Raw genomic sequence first — 22,110 nt, forward strand, 5'->3', positions numbered from 1 at the left:
CCCATCGCTGTGCCTTTTACCTGCAGATAATAAGTTGTCTTAAAGCGGAAGTAATTTTTCATCAACGCTATTTCAAATAGTTCAATTAAAAGTTTGCTCAGAATTTGGTGCACCCCAGGTCTAAGATCAAGAAATTCTCTCATGCCATTAAGAGATTCATGTTGGGGTATGTTGGAATAGAGTGATTTCACATTGAGTGTTAACAATATATCTGTATTAGCATCAAAGGTCAAACCCTCTAAATGAGTAATAGCATCTGTGGTATTGGACAAGTATGTATCTGTAGAAGCTGCCAAAGGTTTAAGAAATAAATCTAAAAATTGACCGATAGGTTCCAAAATGGAACTACAGAGGGACACAATGGGGCGGAAGGTTGTAAAGATTTTTGTGAATTTTGGACAGAATATATATGAGTGGAGTCCTGGTGCCCCTTGCCGTCAAAAATGGAAACTCCTTCTCATTTATAGCTCCCGCATCACAAGCATGTAATGCAACTGACATAATTTCATTCCTTGTGCTATCGGTCGGGTCACCTCTCAATTTACAATAAAATTTACAATAAATGTACAATAAATTTACAATAAAATTCGGGATTACTCAACTGTCACATTATCTCCTGATCATATTGATCTGAATCTAGTACTACAACGCCTCCCCTCTTATCGGCTTGTTGATGGATCTTGCTTCAGATGTTGCAGGCATATCCATTCTTGTTTAGTAAAGTTGTAACGAAAGCTCTGTTTAGTGCTATCAGAGACGTCATAAATAGAATTGAAGTCGCTTAGGACAACTTTTTCAAAGATGGCAGTTTCATCAGAAACCATTTGTAGGGTAGGCGTGAATGAGGATTTACATTTGAATGGAGTATGTAAACTATTAATCCCATTGTCTGAATCGTTATTGCCAAAAAAATCCCTCAAACGTATTTTTCGAAAGAGGCTGCATAACTCTATTTCAGCCTCCATTTTTGTTGGAAAACCCTTTCTCCAACACAAATATTTCCTGCTCACTCAGGCTTTTTTGGAGATGTTATAGACAGCAGAAGGTTTCTCTATCTTCGATATGCCCGTCTCTGAATTTCGAAGTAATTGGCTATTGGGGGTTCCCCTTGGCCTGGTGGAGGAAAAGGGAGATTAGGCAGGGGAATGGAATATTGGGCCCCTGAGGACCAAAATTGGGGGGCTGTACAAAATTCTGGTAGTGCCAACATGGTCTACCTCTTCTTCCCCTATTATTCCAATTGCGGCCTCTGTTGCTCCTTCAATTATTTGGGGAGTATGATCCACTACCATCTGACGATGCGTCCGAATATGTGACTCTTTCGTGAGGTGGATTTTGTCCATATTGCTGATTATGGGGATCACGCCAATGGCCGGGGCCTTGATAGTCTGCTTGAAGATAGGGGTAAGCCACTTCTTTAGAAAAAGCTTGAATATCTTTCCTTAATTTGTCCATTTTCTTGCTAGTGGTAGCTTTGACAAATTTATTGGTATACTTCTCAATGTGTTGAAGCTTTTCGTTAATGTTGATGATTGTGGTGTCGAGGGCAAATAATGTTTATGCTTTATCTATTTCTTCTCCCATTTTGGAGTTCTTTTTAAGGGCCGTATTTATGGTCAACAGTATCCAATCATGGCTGCATTTAGTCGCTAGACCTGAAAAAAGTGTCTTAGATTCATCATCATCCATAAAAAGGCCGGGTTCATTACGAACCAAAAGGCCCTGTGGGATTATATATTTTTGGGATATTCAGTCAACAGGTGACTGTGCATTTCAGTTCTGAATTTCTTCTTTTTTAATTTCAAAATGCTGTCACTAGTTACACTGGAACTGTCTCGAGAAATTAGGGAGCCATCAATGTTATCAAAAAAAGAAGGTACATTGATGGCTTCAGCTAGCTGTTCTTCATTGAAAGACACCCCGTCTGATGCTGCCATAATGAAAAGGAATTAGAATGAATATGAGGCCTGATGCACGCCAAAGTCAAGGTAATAGTATGTAAAGGCAAAGTCTCTAGAACGTAGAATCTATATATAACCCATGCAACTGAAAAGTTGCACTAAACAGAATTCAAAAGGATGGGTGTCCCCTCAACCGTGGACCAGGGGAACAAGTGAATTTGAAAAGCAAGGACAGAATATCAAATGGATAAATGCACAATTAATTAAAATGTAATCGACTCATGTCGGTGTAGGGAGGAGAGAAGGCTCGATCAGGTATTTAATTATATAATCATATTTTATTAGTATCAAAATTCCCAATAGAATAAAAATCATTCACACAATAACATCATAAAATGTATATAAACATAGAAAATACTAAAAGCAAACCTGTAGTACACTGCTAAACATAATTCATACCCTCTTCATATCTGAAACAGTGCACAATAATCAGTATAAAGGTGCTAACATAAAGTGCTTAGTGCCAGCAACAAGTATCTTGACCACAATTGCAAGATATCATCTTAAACGTAGTTTCGACGAAAAAATGAATCTAGTTCAATCTAGAGAACTGATAATCGATTTCCTCGGGGCACATAAAGGTGACATCCAATGTTAGACAAACCACATGAGAAAAGATTGCATACAAATGCAAGTAGACATATAGGTCCTGTGTTATCACATTAAATGTATTAATTGCTGACTTGATTGGAGACCTGAAAATCTGTAAGGATACCAAAAAAGAAAAAAAAAAGAAAAAACTATTAAAAAAGAGAACAACCTGACAGAGCCTAAAGGTCATCATTGGGTTATCATATAATTGGGGAATGGTCACTGCCTCTTGGCTTCACTGATTATACCTCTCCACTGCTCCCTCGCAGTGTGCCACTGTCGTCGTAGCCTCCACGGGAGTCCATCAGGCCAATGCTGCGCAGCTTCACCTCTACCCACTGGCTTTGCGGCTGCTATTTTATCCGGTCCCCTTCCTGTCCGTGTGACTCATCGCCAAAATACGTAGTGAATCAGGAAGTCAGACTGGTGGTAAATGTAGATGTATGTTTATTGTAAAGTACCCCACTGCATCATGCAACAGGCAATACTATTGTGGGGCGGCTCGTCCATGATAGGTGGAAGGGCGGGGACCTTCCATCTACCCTCCCACATTATGGAGGAGCTGTCACAAGAATTAAAGCAGCGCAGACCAGCGATCTCTCTCCCGTGAGGAATCCCGAGAATAAACGCATGCCCAGCAGTCCATCGCTGTCTGGGGCGGATATCTCTCCAAGCCACATATGGCCTGTTTGGAATGGTGGCTGGGACATTGCACTCCTGCACAGCTGCCTCAAATTGCACGCTCAGTGAAGCGTTGGGGCGTTGAAGTTTCAGAGCCCCTGACATGTGCAAACTGCATGTCTGGGGGGATCCCAAACGTCATTTCGAGTTTCCTGGTTCTTGCTGGCATGGATCCTGGAGGAAGTGCAGAAGAGGGACCGGGCTGAACTTCAGGAAAGGTATTCAAATGGTGTGTGTATTTGAGAGTAGGCTGTGTGAGAGTCGAGAGGGGGCCGGGGGCCGGGGTCTGTCTGTGAGCATGTGTGTGTTATGTGTGTGCACGTGTTTCTGTGGGCCTGATTTCGGCTGTCAGCAAGAGACATGCACGGAAGCGAGCAAACCTATCCTGCCTTCTGTTTGAATAGCTTAACCTCTGCTGCCTGCCTTCTTCCAGGCAGTGCTTTTTCGGGACATTTTTTAATTGTTTAATATTTATTTTAGGTAACTTGCCTATTTCTGTGCAGGCCAGTCTGCCTAGTGTCTTTCTCATATTGGCACAGGATTGCCCATAGCTGCACTTTCCTCAGTGATGTACTGGGAGCAGTGTTATAATGGAGTCTAAGAATTGAGGTCAGCCTGGGTCCTCTGAGATAATGGAGCTCAGAAAGCTAAAAGTCTACAAAAACATCCCAGATGCACTGAGACACGTGCATACATTTTCTGAGGAATAACATTAATGATCAAAGTGAATATAAGGCATGTATTTATGCCGAAGTTGTTTTTCTTCTTTTTTTTATTCTAAATGAGCAGTGCGCTTTCTTGAAATTTAGAGGCACACAACTGTAGCACTCTCAAGTTTCCTGTAGCCAAGTGTGACAAGGCCATCCAATCATACTTTTTATCTTTTACCTACATTCCGACCCTTGCAGTTTTTTTCATTCCAATTTGAAATTTAGCAGAACTTCAAGTTCCAGAATTCAAAGCAAATACAGGACTTGTGGAACCCCAAGTCAAGTGGAACCAAGAGGTTGTTGGGCTGTGTGCTCTACACTTTCTGGGATCGCCATCCCTAAGAATAAGCACTTGCGCAGTGGAAACGCAGTGAAAATCTCCTGACAACAACCTTCACATCTCTGTTTCACTGCTGACCCCGCCCCGTCCCTACCCAGCGAGCCTCCAATAGCCTATAGCCGTGCGCACCCACGCACCCCAAGTGGCTGTTTGGCTGTGTGCTCTACACCTTCCGGGATCGCCGTCCCTAAAAAGAAGCACTCGCGCCGTGGAAACGCGGCGAAAATCTCCTGACAACAACCTTCAGTAAATATAAAAATGTTTGTTCTACTTTCTCCAAGACACGTGGACTTTGTGTGTGGACCTTGCTGTCTCACCCATACATTTCCTGTTTTCACTGCAGCGTCTACGTTTGACTGCTGCCCCTGCCTCGCTCCCTACCCAGCAAGCCTACAATAACCTACAGCCTCGCGCACCTGCGCGTGCAGTACAAGTGGAACCAAGTGGCTATTTGGCTGTGTTTGGCTGTGTGCTATACACCTTCGGGGATCGCCGTCCCTAAGAAGAAGCACTCGTGCCGTGGAAACACGCCGGTAGTCTCCTGACAACAACCATCAGTAAATATTAACATTCTTCTACTCTCTCCAAGACACGTAGACTTTCTATGTGCACCTTGCTGTCTCACCCATACATTTCCACTTTTCACTGCAGCGTCTACCTTTCACTGCTGGCACGCCCCCTCCCTACCCAGCAACACTACAATAGCCTACAGCCTCGCGCACCCGTGCGCGCACCCCAAGTGGAAGCAAGTGGCTGTTTGGCTGGGCGATGTGTGAGGATGCAGGTCACAGTTTCGAGTTTGTAAATATCATTTTGTAGCGTGTCTTTCAAGTTTAAGGTGGGAGTTATTCAATTTAACCTTGGCATGATTCATGATTAATTTTCAGCATAAGTTACAATTTGGCCCACACTCGAGTCTCATAAAGTTTGCTACTTGTATTTACAAGTGTTACACGTAGCTCCGAGGGTCACGTGGTACGACCTCACTGTGCAATGGATAAGAGCTTAAGGAGTGGGAAACGTCTATAACCCTCCTGGTTCTCCCCATCCCGACTTCCCTATCCACCAAGGAAGTCAAAAAGAACATGTTACCAGCAAACGACACTCAGGTTTGCACAGATTCTTGTGTGGCTGATATTACAACTAACCCTACATCAGATACTGAAGCAATAAGTGATGTTATCTCCATATTAAATACACTTCACTCTGAAAAAGAGTTGTCTTTTGCTGAAAATAATAACCAACCTGCATCAGCGAGCCACCACTAACATGCTGTACTCGAAAACACTTTCTAACATACCGATCAATGACAACTCTTTACTTGGAATCTCAAGCGAAGAGAACTTTTTGCCCACAACGGACACGTCTTTAGTAGCACCCGCCGGTATGGCAGAATTGCATAAGCGGGTTCGACTATCAAACGGTCCCTCTACTCCAGTTGCTAGCTCTTTGAGATTCCGGGAACAGAGCACTTCCACATGACACCTACTTCACACCATGAAATACCTAGATTGAACCGGGGATTAGGTTTGACAGTCACCAAGGGTTGTACACAAGTAAACGTCGGTTAACCAACTTTAGATGCCGCACCCAACATCGCAGAGCCAGTATATATCCTCATTCTCCAGTACTATCACATGGTTTGAAACATCCAAACTTGATGGCAGAAGAAACACTCCATCCCAATTCTTCTTTTCCATTATACTCCATTGAGCAATCCCTTATCGATCTAAATGAGCAGGACCTACAAAATGTTCATGTCCTCACACAGATTCTTAACCTATTGGATAGAGGACATGAGCACACTCATTTAGCCATCAATGGATCTTCTCCCCAAATCACCCAATCAAAGTGCACTCAAACTAATGCATGTATAGAACCTCTGGATGTGCCCGTTAAATCTTTTGCTCAAGTAGTACAGAAACAAAAGCACTGGTCTTCCAATACTGGTGCCTCTTTCCAACCTGATTATATGGCAGTTGCAAAATTGCAACACAATAGGATTTTGGCCATAGAAAACATACTGCTTAATGCAAACATGGCCCCTTGGACCTACTCAATGGTGAACGTGAGGCAAATACAATAACCAGTTCTTGTGAAATGTTATTAGATACTCCAGACAGCCCGACAGCATTAACTGATATCATAGATTTTAATGCTGGGTCAGTAGATGAGGCAAGACTGTCCTCTGAGGAGTTCATTTCACATTCACAAGTGCAACAAAAAAATCAATTAATGTCACGTAAAGTGAAAAAACGTTACCTTAGAGCACACAAAAGGCATCTCTTAGCTAAATCGTTGAATTCAAAATTGACATGCTCAACACTTTCTCAACCTAAGTCAAAAAACATGGCACCCATAAAAATCAAAGGGCACAATTCAGTCATCAAAAAAATTGGTCATATTTCACAGGATGATGCTATTATAGACTTGAATCAACTGAATGCTGAAAGTCAATTGCATCTGGATTTAAATAATCGCGAGGTAAATATGCCTGCAAATGTGTCAGTACTTTCTACCCAGGTTTGTGTGGAGCCTGGAGAAGGGTCAGCAAAGGGTGAAAATATAAAAATGAAATGTGCTGATGTCACGTTTCAACAAAGTGTAGAGACAAGCACTTCTCTGACTCAAACATACATGTCGAAATGTTATAACCTAACCAAAAATAAAAAAAAGACTTCAGTGTTACCACAAACAAGCAAAGCTAGTAACAACATTCCGTTAACAATTAATACAACCCTAAGCAATAAAGATGATCTACTCAGAAGCTACTCTAAGTGGACGAAAGCCTCCCAACTTTCGACCTTCACCTGGTACAGAATTAGGATCTGGTGCAGGTCACACCTCTGGTCAAGATCACTCGCCAACACCCTCTATAGCGATAACGCCAAATCCGGAAAGCAGTTTTGTGGATAGTCCTATTGATGCCACCTGTGATTCTGGCGTTATCTTGACAACATTTCAGGAGGTGTCACCTGACATGAAACTTATGATGGGATGGGGAACCAATCCATCTAAGAATGGCAAAGCAGGTTTAAATCGCTATGCGCTCATGAAAATATCCCATCAAATTCCAGCGTTGAGCAATTTGATCTCAGATGACGTTGAATGGATCAAACTCCCAAGCTGTCATAATAATTGTATGCTTTGCAAACTTCAGACATACATCATAGCAAAGCTACTATGGGACCACCAACCAGATCTTGCCTTACTAGGCTTCTAGATATTTGCCTTTCGGACCATGGATGAGGCCACTACTTTTATTGAATTTTAACCGCCAGTGGCTGCTTCGCCAACTGAACTCAATTCATCTGAACATCAAATACACGTTCTGAACAATAAAATGAAGGAACAATTTGAATTGTTTTCTCATTCTAAATGGGCTTCCTTGGCTAGAACCACTCATTAAATCTATAGCCAATTCTAATCCACAGGTAGAAAAGTCATAAAATACTACACTATGCATCTGCTCATGGAATTGTTGCGGATTCAAGAATTTGTTTGCATGGCACAATTCTTTAGCTGCGGTGGAAAAAACATTAATCATTCTCCTACAAGAAACAATGTCGATGGTTTACATCTTCATATATGGTAATACTTCTTACTCGTAGCAAGCCAAAAGAGGAATTGTTGGGCGACCTTTTGGCAGTCTGGCAATCCTGCTCAAACTCACCTTGCAACAAATCTATGCCTCTTCAGAGTTACTAGTCATTGAGCTTGTAATCGAAGCCAAATGTATCCATACTATATTGGTCATATCTTTATACTGGAACCCAAGCTCAATGCTTCTAGATGCGATGATATTTAATCTAAATGCAGTACTGAGAGAGGCTTTTATTAGGAATCCGAAATATGAATTTATGATTGGAGCGGACTTCATTTCAACATTGCAGCCACATCACACCACAACTTTTGATAGCTGTTACAATCAAGACATTACCCTTTCCTATCAAAGAGGGTTGTTATGGATGCTTTTCTTTGACAAGTGGGATATTCAACTGGTGTTACCGAATCACCATAGGCCACAAGCCACATGGCATCGCAGTAACTCGAGTTGATGTATAGACTACATTGCACTTTCACGCGCATTAGCAGGGAAATCTAGCCACTGTACACTATATAATTCTAACACACGTGATCACCACATCTTAAAATGCAATATCGACATCTCGGCTCCATCCTATTCTGCGATCTCACTACTGGCTTTACCATTCATCGACAGACACATGTTGTCCATATGATGGAAGCCCTCCCTGTGCAGACATTTGACTTATCTCGTAAATCGTGATGTTTGGATTGTCGATAAGTCAAGCTCACTTAGTGGTGAGAATGTGGCTGCTGATGCATGGAATGTGCAGATGATACACAAACACCTTAGTAGGTTAGCTTTGCTTGAGAATACCAGGAACATATCTCCGTATCCGAATATATTCAGCCCAGCAATTAACACACTGAAGTGTTCCAAAAATGTGGCACTTAGACGATTACAAAGAAAAATAGGGACTAATCCTGAACATATAGGCTTAAAGAAATCAATCATTTCTAAGTATAAAACTGAGGTGAAAATCCTTAAATTTGAACAGCACTTGAAAAACAATCAAAATATGATCAATCTCTTATGTAACAAAAACAAGAGAAATCTGGGCCGCACTAAGGAACCCCATGGGTAAGCAACACACTGAGTTTCAGGCCTCTATATCTGGTAATACCTGGACTGAATATTGCAAAAGCAAATACCGCTTACCACAAAGATTCCCTAGATTTAATGTCCAAGCATTAGTAACATCTATGCTTCCAACATGCTTGTGGGAAGTGGAGGATGTGATATGGGCCCTTAAGAAGCTTAAATACTCAAAGGCAGCAGGTCCGGATGGCCTGCCGCCTTGTATCTTGAAAGACGATCCTCACTTCTGGGCTGCTGTATTGAAGCTTCGCTATGACTCCATCTTTCTCACAAGGGTGATTCCAGAGTCATGGTTGAAATCTATAATTATTCCGTTCATAAGAAAGGCTAGACAGAAATCCCTGCTAATTTTCGACCAATTGCATTGATTGATGTCACAGCAAAGGTCTTCGCTTGTTTAGTGCTAAATGATTTAAACCGTTTCAATTCTACCGATCAAACATTATCACATTTTCAAACTGGTTTTAGAAAATCTATGGGCACCCAGTTAAACGCAACTATTTTTTCTCACATTTTGGCATCTTCACATCAGTAAAAAAATGGTCCTATCTTCATGGCATTACTCGACCTATCATTGACCTATCATCTGCATTTGATAGTGTAATTAGAGGCCTTTTGTGGGAAAAAATACAAGGATTTCATATTCCTCCTCATATCATTGCAACGATTGCACTTCTACATGACCAAACTAATTACAGAGTTAGAATTGACCAGACTGGGTTACTTACAGAAAACATTCCAACTGAGATTGGTGTAAAGCAAGGGTGCAATCTTGCAGCCATACTGTTTAATCTTTATCTTGCTGATATAGATGCACTGTGGTCCAATTCTGACATGTTTCCGGTAAAGCTAGGAGCACTGCGACTTAATTGGCTCGCTTTTGCTGACAACGTTATTTTATTTGACCGCACACCATTTGGACTTCAAAAGAAACTTCACTATTTCGCCTCATTTTGTTTTCAACAAAATCTGGTCACTAATTCTGCTAAATCAAACATTTTGTTTTTTTTCCAATAAAAAAAGGTTGCAAGATTTTAATGGAGCCTAGAAAGCAAATCAATTCACCATACATTGGGATCGATATATCAAGGGTATAATTTGACCAACACTAATTCTATCACAAAGTGGCAGAATTCTATAACTATCAAAATTGTTCCGCTAATAGCTTAGATGAGGATTAGCCTTCATAAACTCTGTACATTCTCAATTTTGCCACTTATTGACTTATACCTATTAAAGGTAGAGGCAATAATTGTATATGGCCTTGATCTCTGCTTGTTACCAATAGGCGACAATGTCAATAAAATTCAAGGCACAATTTGGAAGACTGTGTTGGGTCTCCCCAAAAGTGTCCCCAATGTTATAATCGTTCATGAACTTGGATTGTTTTCATTGGCCTCTAAACTGCAATGGAGAAGGGTTAGCAACTTTGCAAAAATGACACAACCTCCCCCAAATTCGTTATATGAGGATTTAGCAGGGATGCTCGCTAATGAGACACCAGCATCTTTAGCAGTATACAACAACCAAATGCGGCTGTACTTGATATGATTGCGATGGCTCCTGAAGATCTCATAGCATGTTCTGGGACTGTAAAGAAAAAGGTACTTCAATTTGATTGGGTGAGCACATCCGATCGGATCACCTGTTACAAATCATATGTAGAATACGCCAAATTTAGGCATAAACAGAAGCCGTGCCTGGCATATCTCATGATGTTTACGTGTAGCCAAGCGAGGAGAATTTACATGAGGTTCAGATTAAATCTATTCCATACTAAAGAACGCACAAAATATTGGAAAAATAGTATTGACACAATGAATGATGGTTTTTGTAGATTTTGTGGAATCGGTTATGAATTGGAAACCCTGAAGCATATATTCTTATACTGTGGCTTCTTTGCAACTTACAGGGAGTCAATATTGAGACAACATGTAACTTGCAACTCACCCCCCTCTCTTGAAATATTCTCGGTATTATGTATGTGGGGCAGAAGCAACTCTATAATTCTAGCTCTAGTACGCCTTTTAAAGATTGTTGAAACAAAACTCATTATACTGAGATATAAGCATATTAGCAATTGAATGAATAGCATGTGTTTTCTTTCCAAACAAGACATTGGGCCTCATTACAAGTCTGAGGGTAGCTGTGCCCGAAAAAGCGGCAGGCTGCCGCCGCACCCGAAATACCATTCCGCCTCTGTGATTGCCGGAATCACTGGGGCATTACAACCCCGGTAACCCTGTAATTCTGGAGGCAGAATTCCATAAATCCCCATTCCCATGGGGATGGGGACAATGGAAACACTGGTTCCGTCTATGATGTAGCCAGTGTTTCCATTTCCGCCTGTAGGTGGGTGGCATTACTCCCGCCAGGTCAGACCTGGCGGGAGTGACACCTCCCGCCTGCAGAACTCAGAATCAGCCAGTCTGGAAACAATGGTGGCAGCGGATTTACCGCCACCGTTGTTTCCGGACCGGCAGGGTCTTAATGAGGCATTGTTTTTTTTTCTAATATTTTACTGCTTATATAAATGATGAATTGTTTTGAAAACACTTGAAAAATGTAACTACACCAAGAGATTTAACAATAATCATCCACAAGGAAATGCTGGAGTCATGTGAGAATCAATATATTTTCAAATGTTTGTAAAAATGTTACATTTTAAATCTACCTACCGAATGCATTGTTCTGAGTATTGCAGCAAAATATGTTGTTTTAATATCTTGCTGTATGTTTACGTAAGAATCTTGTAATTGCAAGATTTTATGAGATACTGTACAAATATTTTTGTAAAGGTGCTTGCACCAAAGACAATAAAAAAAAAATACAGGATTTGCTGGTCTTCTCACTCAGGGCCATAGGAAACCTGAGAGTTCTGACAACTGTTCAAAGTTATGGGCTTTTATTGAATACATAAATGCATTCTGTGAGCTGTAGTTTTATCTCTTAAACGCGCTGCATTTAAGAACCTGGTACGATTTGTGTAAAACCACACCATGAGGCCCACCTACATCCCACCGTAGATTTTAAACAAATAGCACTTTGCACGATGGGATTTATAGAATACACACATGAAGGCGACTGTGAATCTATAAGTCCTAGCATGCAAACTACGGCTGGCTAAAAAGACTGACCTGTAGAAAAGTGTCCTAAAAGTCAAGGGCCAATTTGGCAACACTGTGAGGCTCTTGCGATTGCAATTTGTGTACAGTGCTGATTAGCTTTAAACCAATCACCTCACACACCCTATCCAATTAGAACCTTGACCCAAACTCCGTAATGCATCCCACTTGTCACTCACTTCCACGATAAGTTATGTTATCTCTCCTTCACAGCATAGCTAGGAATAAAAGGTGTACACCTTATATTCCACCCGACTTTCAGCTCTCCCTGTTTCTACGAGTTACAGGGACACTCAGTAAGCATTTACAGAGAAGAGCTTAAAATACTGCACACCACCACGCTGCAAGAGCTCTTTTTTGGGGGACTTCACTCAGAAGCACCAAAAAGGCAGAATCTGGAAGAATTAACATTTTCATTGAATAATGCACACATTTATTCATCTAAAAAGTCTAGTGTGTCATTGAATCACACTCTGTAATCACCAATCTCCATCTGAGGAACTCTTGCAGCTCAGTCATTCCTGGCATCACTCCAGGAAGGCAGGGGTGCGGCCTATGCCAGGGCGCTAAAGTCTTCCTCTACAAGTGTCCACCCCACTTGCATGTCATCGAGGAAGAACAGCGTGCCTGTACCAGGAACAATGCTTGCTCCTATGGCACTTTTGGGCTAAAATCAGCCGCAAAGCCCTTTCTGCCTTTAAACTCTCTGAATCATGTCAGGACCTCAGGAGTGGGTAGGTAAACAGTGTGCACCGCAGCGCAGCAACAGACCTGCAGACGTTTCCTAGGTACTATCCCTTCACCCCCTACCTTTTCACCATACCCGAACATGCATTGAGGTACCCCATCATGGAGAACAGTGTGCTTCAGAGAATCTTTTTCCTGTTTGCTTTACTGTGCCAGCCAGAATATTTGCCACCATTCCTCTTATTGCGACATGTCTGTGATGAAGGGAACTGTATGGGTACAATCAGCATACACATGTTTTTTATACTGTCATACATTGAGGGAAAAGACATCTTGAAAATTGGCTGGGAAATACTCCTGTGCACCGCTGGTAACTTGGACCTCTAGTATTTTGTATGAGGCTACAAAGATGATTGCAAACTGTGTGGCTGTTATCCCAATTTCTCACAGAAGATGTGCTGTAAAATTGCCCATTTCTACCGAAATGTCTCGGGGCGATCCCCCCCCCCAAACCGTCCTTGGCTGATTCGGGCTCCCTCGCTACACATGGTCATTCTCTTGTATATTTGTGGGAAACATTTATTCCCCTCCAATCACTAAATTCACCAGTCACCACTGATCTTCATGTACCTGTTCGTTTTGAATTACAACAGTCTGCTGCGTGTTCTAGAAGCACGCCCCACAGGTGAAACCCGCTTCTAGAATACACAGCAAGTGCAGACCAAAGCTCTTTCCCAAATGTGAAGTTTTACCGTTTTAGCTTCAAATGTTAGGAACACAACTTAAAATGTTTCCTTTGTAAAAGCTGGCCATTTTTGGGGTTGTTTGTGCTTGCTACCGTTGTGGAGCCATTAAGGACAGTCCTCCTTAAACAGAAGACGACCTTAAAGAAGGGAACGCAAGGAGTGGGAACAGGGGTGAGGGAGGAAGAGGAGGGGCTACTAGAGCCCTGGAGGCACAAGCATGTAAAGGGAAATAAAGGACGTTCTACCTTCAGCTGGCTCCATTTGTGTTATTGGGACACAATGCCCATGGGAAGTTAGAACAGTTTTTAGCCTGCCCCATACTCTGGGGTCTGACAAGTGTCCACAACAGCTATTTTTAACCTTAAACAGTTGTTTCTACTGTAACATACTTGGAGGTTTCTACACATGCTCAGAATAGGCTTATTTTAGCACCTCCCCCATCTTTTTGACAGAGGCTGTCTCCATCCTAAGTCACTACTATCAAATGCTGGCATCCACAGCAAGAGAGGCTATGGAAATAGTGGGAGATAAGTTGGTTTTTAATACTTAAGTGACATTAATCCTGCTATTTTGAGTTTTTCGCTCCTGCATTGCCCGATTATTAGAAACTCTAACCAAGCAAGTTGGACCATGACTCGCTTTCTGAGATTCCATAATCACCCTTTGAGAGAAATTGAATAGCTTGCTCAATTGGCTGCCATTCCCAATAAACCTTTCACTTTAAGATGGTCTTCTAGGCAATTAGCTTGCATTGCAAACAGTGAGCACCTAAACAGGTGGAACAATAGATTATGTTTTTAAGGTTAGATGACAAAAAGAGCTGTTCAGAAAAATAAGACTTACTTCAATCCGCTTGATCACAGCAATCTGCTCTTCCACACGCTTAAGTAGGGCTCCAATTTTAATCTGTTGGCCCTTCACCTTCTGGCTGAGAAAAGTAAGGCGTTTGTGCAGCTCACCGTCGAGTTCCATGTATCTCTCATAGATGTCTGTAAGGAAACATACTTCATAAATGGCTTTTTGTAAATTACAGATAATCTCTACCCATCGCCATTGCTGCTGCATTTATTGGTCAGGTTCTCAACCTAGTGGAGGCCCAAGTACTTTTGATTTGGTGTGGGTTTGGCTATCTAAATAAGGCCATCCACTGTAGTCCACACTGCCTTTAGGCACTACATGGCACCTTGTTGATCCAGAGAAGGTAGGACCGCTTTCTGCACCTGGAGCTACGTTCAATGTATTTTAAGGCTCAAAATGTACTCTAAACAAAGTAGATGGACAACTGAAGGTAAATCCAGAGTTAACAACCACGATGGGTAAATCAATAGGGAAAGGAATGATAACTATAGTGTATGGCATGAAATTCAGCAAGAACTGCATTTTGCTTTTATGTTATGGGTTTTTTGTATTGTGCCAGTCACTACCATAATGATCTAACAGCACAGAGGCTTGTCTGAGAACTGGTGTATTGTGCACTGTGATGAAGACGGAGATTCGTCACTTCTGCCCGAGGGGGAGCCCCTTTCCATGAGGCCAGGGAGGTGAGGCACCTACCTGATAGTTCCCATGGGGTGGTACTCAGCAGGAGGATCTCATGGGAAGAACACCTCAGGAGAATGTGGTATAACATCCCTCACCCAACACCCTAACCCTTTACCTAGTATATGATATGATATGATATGATAGATATACCTAGTACTCCAATGTATCTTTGTAAGTCTGTGACAAAGCAGTAACCTGACCTCACAGTGGTGCTGGACCATGTGGTCTTTAATGGTCAAGCATACTGCAGAGAGAAGCTGCAGAGCCACCGCAGAGAGAAGAAGTTGCAGAAGCCAGGAGAGACCCAAGGAGAATGAAGGTGTGGAAACCAGGTCCCGCGAGGTGCCGTTCCGGCTGCATCCTGGCAAGACCCCTTGGCTTCACGGCAACGATCATCGAGTGCACCAAGCCATTCAAAGCACGGGCTGTGCACAGAGCAGATGCACCCTGGCACTCCTCCTGGCTAAGAGGCCCAGCAGGTTCTGGCACCTGCACTATAGCAGCTACCATGGATTAACTTTAATGAACAATTAGGGCAGTGAAGCAACTGTCCTCTGTGAATATATGAAGCTGCATTATGGTGATTAAACATATTACCAGCATTGTTGTGTAGTGTAATATGTGTTAAATGGCTTACCCCGAGGCAGACTGGAGCCCACGAGAGAAGTCCTGGAAGATATGGGAGTAAACAGGCTGTTCTGGTGAGGGTAGCAGAGTTTTGGGTTATCACACAAACATATAAGAATAAGAGATCTATAACTCAGGAGATGAGATGTTGTCTTTAGCTACAGAGAAGTAGGGAGAGCCATAAGGTGAGGTGGTTGCCCAATAAGGGGCATATATCAGGTCCCCAACCCTAAAGGCATGTATCAAGAAGAGAATACAAGTTCTCTTCCTTGTGGCAGTACTTGGCAGGAGAGTATACCAAGTCTGCAAAAACATAGAAGCATAGATGTAAGAGTCTGGGACCTGCACCCAAAACAGAAGGAAATTACAAGTCATCTGCCTCGTGGTAGTACTCGGCAGGATAGTGCAGCACGTTTGTCACAGTGGAGGGACCCGGGACTAGGATCCTACCAGTATATGAACACTATTGCTGAGAGGCCTAAAAGTGAAAGATAAGCCAGTGAAGGCAGTTATTCCCCCTGGTTGTATAGAACTCTGAATCCAAGATACCAGGAGAAGGGAGTCATTCACCTGGTAGCCAAAGTTAGAGCGCAAACAGATAGGCAGTGTGACTGCCAATGAGAAGTGTAAGTGTTTGAACTTTACCTATTTTGTGTTGGAGAAAGCTTTTGAACTGAGGAAGGGAGCTGTTCCCCTAAGAAGAAACCAAAATCGGATAGTAAACATTTATCGCCAGTCCAGAAGAAGGGAGTCATTCTTCTGGACCAAGAACATCTACTTTGTCTCTAGTTTAGGTTCAAGTGTAAGGGACAGAGGTAGGGTTTTATACACAGGACATTGGACTATTGATTTACATGGGCATTCTGACAGAATCTTTACGTTTTAGTTGAGACAGGGAAACCCCTCTTAGAGATAGGAAAGGTTAGGTTTTTTCTTTATTTTATTAAACAAATAAAAGTTTATAGTGATCATCATGCCACTTGTGTGTCAGTCTCCTCTTTCTGCACCCTTACAGCACCCAACAGACCTTTACATGTAGAGGAATGGAAAAGGAAATAGGAAATAGAGGGATAGCGTGGGGACAGATATTCACCATACATAAAAGATCTGTCAAGTGGAAAAGGAGGTGAAGAAAAAGAAGGGATGGTGTTCATGGTAGTTTTAATGCATGTGGTGTCAGTGCAGAAACGTTAAGGCATACTGCTGATCAGGAAAAGAGTTCTCTCGCAGTGCTCCAGGCAGTCTGTTTGCCAGGCACGTATAAGACATAATGCTGCCAAGGCCACTGTGGCATTTTTTCCAATTGAGAAACGGAACCTTTAAACTTCATACAACAAATATATCAGAGACAGTCCATGTAAAGACAATTGTCAAAATGAAGTCCGATATTTACAGTTATGCTAACCACAGAAGCATGTGAATTCTTGGGATTAAATGATAGCGCCTTACACAGAAGACAAAGTGCAGGTAAGTGAACTTCATGTCCTCTGTTAGTTGGAATTTTTGACTTTCAGTGAAAGTTGATTGAACGAGAGATGAGTTGTTTTTTGTAAATAGTGTTTGGGGTCAAAAATCCAAGTGATGTTTGTACAGTGTGACACTTTAATAGTCGAGAACATTGACCTGGGCTGGTTGGATATTCAGAAAAAAACATATTTGATAGCAATAAGTGTTCAGTGAGTGAGCAAGTGCATACATTTTTATATTTAAAAAAAAGCCTAATTGACTTTTGGCGTTGAGGCACATATCAACATTATAGAAAACATTGATGAGAGATGGGAGATAATAATTAGAAAGAACAGAGGACAGAAACAAGCGCAGTCGGACAGCTTAAAGGATAAGCAGAAATACCAACCCATCACTAAGTCTCGTGGTTGACATCGATTGACACACAAATGGCATGGCACCAGGCTGTGATTTACAGAAGCTTTTAAACGGCTATGAGAGGTTCCCTTACGCTTCTCCTATAGTTTTCTGATGGTATCTCTCCAGTTCGCTCTCAGTCTTGGGTTTAAAGCAGTGGTCTTCAAACTTTTTTGTCCTGCCCTCCCTGAGCAAAATGGGGCAAGCCGGGCCCCCCGAAAATGCCAAATGGACAGTAGGTCCAAATGGCTATAAACTATTGTGCGCCGTCAGAGCACCCTACCCCCAGTATAGTCCCTGGGATCCCCTACCTGCTCCCATCACAGTCTCTGGGCTCACTCATCCCACTCCTAGCCCAGTCCCTGGGTTCTGCCCACCCCCACACAGACGATGGGCTCTCCCCACTCTGTTCCCACCAAAGTCCCTGCACTCGCCCCACCCTACTTCCACCACTAACCCATGCCCCCCCATCCTGCTCACACCAGAGTGCCTGCGCTTCCCCACGCCGCTCCCAGCACAGTCCCAAGGACAGTGACGGCTGGTGATTTTTTTAAGTGGAGGGGCATAAATATTTCACCCACATATGACAAAGTGTAGTGAGCGAGCTTGAACCAATCAAAGTAGTTTCGGGGGGGGGGTTCTCTCGCCGGGGACTTTATTTAAATAATGGGTTAAAATGTTGCATTTTAGAGCATACTTTAAAACAAATTGGGTAAAAAACCAAATAGTTTGCAATTGGCACTGGGAGCTTAGGGGGCAGGCATGGCTTTTGTTACTGGATATCTATGATAGATGTCTAATAAAAAGATACCATCCTGTCCCCTGGTCCCCACAGTGCCTAACACACTCACACAATCAACATAATTATGTGTGTATGCGCCACACTGAGGGGCACAAGGGGCAGGTAGGGTATGTTTTACTGGACATCTATGATAGATGTCCAGTAAAAGGATGCCTTTCCTGTCCCCTGGGCCTTACAGCACGGAACACACGCACACACAATCAAAGTGATTAAGTGTGTATGGAATGTGCTGTGGGCGTAAAGGGAAAGCATGCTATTTTTTACGGGACATCTATGATAGATGTCCAGTAAAGAAATACCATCCCTGTCCTCTGGGCCTTTGTTGTACAACCCCTTTCACCCCCCTCACTTGCCAAAATCAGCTCCATGGACCAACGCAAACACAAACACACACACACAAAGGGAAACACTGTCTGTTCAGTGGTGGCAAACGTTGCCAAAACAAAAGAGGTTATGGCTGGAAGGTTTAGAATTCATCTTAACCTCTGGCTTTGCTCTGGGCAACCCTCCAGACCATCAATCTTAGCCTGCCAAGCCATTAGACCAGGCGGAAGACTATGTGCAAATCAGGCTTGGTCCCACCCCAAAACAGGCCGGATAGCCCGAATTGCTTGGTCACATCCCTTCTGCACGAGACCACAAGCATCCCCAGACATGTTTTGACCTCATTCATTACTGCCACCACACCCTCATTTTGTGTTCTCATTGAGATTAATCAACCTCCGTTATCATAGCACAAGATTATGGGTGACAAGGGAATATCAATAACACAAGAGATTAATCTACAATAGGTAACACATGACTGTTCCAAAGAACTCAATGTAACGCTCACCTGATTCCCATGGAGGCGCTGGTCTTGGCAGGGTGGTAACTGTATCTTGAAAAGTGAAGTGCAGGACTCGATTGGCTTCCGGGGCTGGACCTCTTCGCACTGTGTGTCTAACTCGAAGAGTAAGATGTCTGCAGGTGAAAGAATATGGGGTTAATGACCTGGGATTGTCGGGTGTCTCTCTCTCTCCCCCTCTCACTTTTCCATGGAGCCCCAAGGTCAACGTGCTCACCTTAGATAGGTGAATGCTGGACTCTCCATCTGCGTCTGGTGCAGGGTGCCGTTACCAGTTCCTTCACTGGGTTGAAACGTAGGCCTCTTGACTTCAGAGGATTGCTAACCGTCGTTAACTGCACGAACGGTGAGTTTCCGGGCACCTTTAATGTTCTTAAAGTCTTTAGGTGCGTGGGCACGTTAGTATGGAATAGGGCTCTGTATAATGTTCTTTTCAAATGGTGCCTTTTGTCTTGCAGGGCTCTTGAGGCGGAAGATGGTGGTTTGAAGAGAGCCGGAGTCCGAGCCAGCGCATAGGAATGAAGCGCTTGGGAGTGCGTAAGTAAGTGCCTGTTGCCTGCTTTCGAAATGCACTCCAACTGTCTCTTTTCTTTTGCAGGTTTGAGTTTGGATCCTGAAGAGACTCTGGAAAACGCCGGAGTATTTGCAGGCGCCTAATTGTGGAGGGCGCGATGGCGCGTGAGTAAATAGCCTGCCTAATGTCTCTCCTTTTCTCTTTCAGGTGCAGGAATGCAGCGTTGAAGAAAACCGGAATTCGAGGGGTGCCGGTAAGTAAATTCCCCACAGGAATAATTATGCTTTTGTCTTCACAGGCTTTTATAATGGCGGAGTAGCAGTGCGAAGAGTTGGTAACTGCCGATGGATCAGGTGAGGAAAGCGCTGCGAGTGAAGGTTGCTGTGCTAACCTGTTGTTTCTTTGTCTTTGCAGGTACTTCTGAATGCTGGATACAAGAAAGGTAAGCTTTTGTTCTCACAGGTTCAGGATCGGAAGAAAGAAGGCTGGAACCGACACGGTGAGCGTTCTGCTGCAGATGCAGAATAACGCGAAGCACGTTGCATCAATCGGGTGTGGTTTAAATAGCCTTGGAGTGATGAGGCGTCTTCCTCCACTGCCTCGCCCAGGAAAGAAAAGAGTTCCTGTTCTAGAAGAGTTCCAGTGGTGTATCCAGGGAGTGGAGCCTGCCCCACCCAGGTAAGAAACTAGTCCCGGCTCGTAGAGGATTCCCATATGGCTGGTAAGTAAGCAGCATGGTCTGCTGCAGGTAAGTCCACCAAAGCATCTTTATACATGTTATGAGCCCGGCGCTTCCAGTGCCGGGACCAGTGATTTTGATGAGCCTGGTGCCACCGGCGCCAGGACAAGGTCCAAAAGGTCCCAATGGGGACCGGCTGGTGCCTAGGATGAAGGTTAGAGGCCTGCTTCCAAGGACGTTGGGCTGGTCCTAGCCCCTTGGAAGCAGTGATCATGACAGCACCCCCCCTCAAGGCCCCTCCCAAGCGCGTCTTCTCCGGGGGTTTTGGCTTGTCGGGGTGATTTAGATGGAATTTCTTGACCAGACGAGGTGCATGGACATGTTCTGAGGGTTCCCAAGACCTTTCCTGGGGGCCGTATCCTTTCCAATCAACCAGGTAGTATAACTTAGATTTGGAGATTTTGGAGTCTAGGATGTTCTTTACTTCGAACTCAAGTTCTCCATCCACTAGAACAGGTTCTGGGAGTTTGGTCAATCGGGTTTCTGGTTGTACTGGTTTTAGTAGGGAGACATGGAATACTGGATGTATTTTCATATGAGAAGGCAATTCCAATTTGACAGCCACCGGATTAATTATGGCAGAGATAAGATAGGGTCCTAGGTATCTCGGGATGAAAGTGCGGGGTCCTTTTAGAGGCAGGTGCTTAGTGGATAACCAGACCTGATCTCCCACAGAGTAGTGAGGGGCCTCTTTACGGTGTGGATCCGCTCCTTTTTTGTATAGTGCTTTAGCACTTTGCAGATGGGCAGTGGCTTCTTTAAAAGCATGAGTGATCACCGAATGCAAGTGATCCACAGCAGGTGTTTCGAGTTTTTGGGGAGGATCCAGGTTAGAGGTCCTAGGATGGGTTCCGTATAACAGGAAGAAGGGAGTCTTCCCGGTTCCAGAATGGATCGAATTGTTATAAGCATATTCATCGATCCAAAGGATATCCTTCCAAGGGTTTTCAGTTTGTTGGAGCATGCAACGTAAATATTGCTCCAGAGTTTGATTTGTCCTCTCGGTTTGTCCGTCAGTTTGGGGATGGTGACTAGTTGAAAGTCTCACATCAATCTGGGCTAAGCGACAGCAACTTCGCCAAAAGTGGGAGATGAATTGACTTCCTCTATCGGAGACCAAAACCGAGGGAAAACCGTGTAACCGAACAATGTTTTCTAGGAATTCTCGGGCTAACACTGAAGCTGAAGGTAGGCCCTTTAGGGGAATGAAGTGAGCCATCTTGGAGAATAGATCCACGACTACTAAAATGGTATTATACCCTGAGCACAGAGGTAAGTCAGTGATGAAATCCATGGACAGGGTATGCCATGGACAGGGAGGGATGTCAAGCGGGTGTAAGAAGCCGGCTGGTTTCTCCTTCTGGCTTTTATTCTGAGCACACACACCGCAGGAGATTACAAAGTCTCTAATGTCCTTCTTCCATGATGGCCGCCGGAAATGTCTTTTGACCTTTTCCATGGTTTTGGTAATGCCAGGGTGGCCCTCCATTAATGAGTCATGATAACAGGAGATTACCTGTTTTTGTATTTTCTCACAGGGCAAGTACAATCGTCCTCGGAAATATGGTAGGTCTTGATCCACTGAGAAGTCCTTCCCCTTGAGTTGCCCGTCCTGTAATTCTGCCGGAGTTAGGAGTGATTTGACCGTTGTCTC

The 22,110-nt window shown here is 43.4% G+C and overlaps 1 protein-coding gene across 1 annotated transcript in view; it reads right to left on the reverse strand.

Moving 5' to 3' along the window:
* The window catches only part of LOC138516296 (fibrinogen alpha chain-like), a 196,514-nt gene that overhangs the window by 126,886 nt on the left and 47,518 nt on the right, over positions 1-22,110 (reverse strand). Inside the window, exon 2 of the mRNA XM_069631309.1 lies at positions 14,369-14,514. Coding sequence (XP_069487410.1) covers positions 14,369-14,514 — 146 coding nt within the window. The remainder of the gene's footprint in view (positions 1-14,368; positions 14,515-22,110) is intronic.

Source organism: Ambystoma mexicanum, chromosome 6q (assembly GCF_040938575.1).
Source record: "Ambystoma mexicanum isolate Mex_15411 chromosome 6q, UKY_AmexF1_1, whole genome shotgun sequence".
NCBI lineage: Eukaryota > Metazoa > Chordata > Amphibia > Caudata > Ambystomatidae > Ambystoma > Ambystoma mexicanum.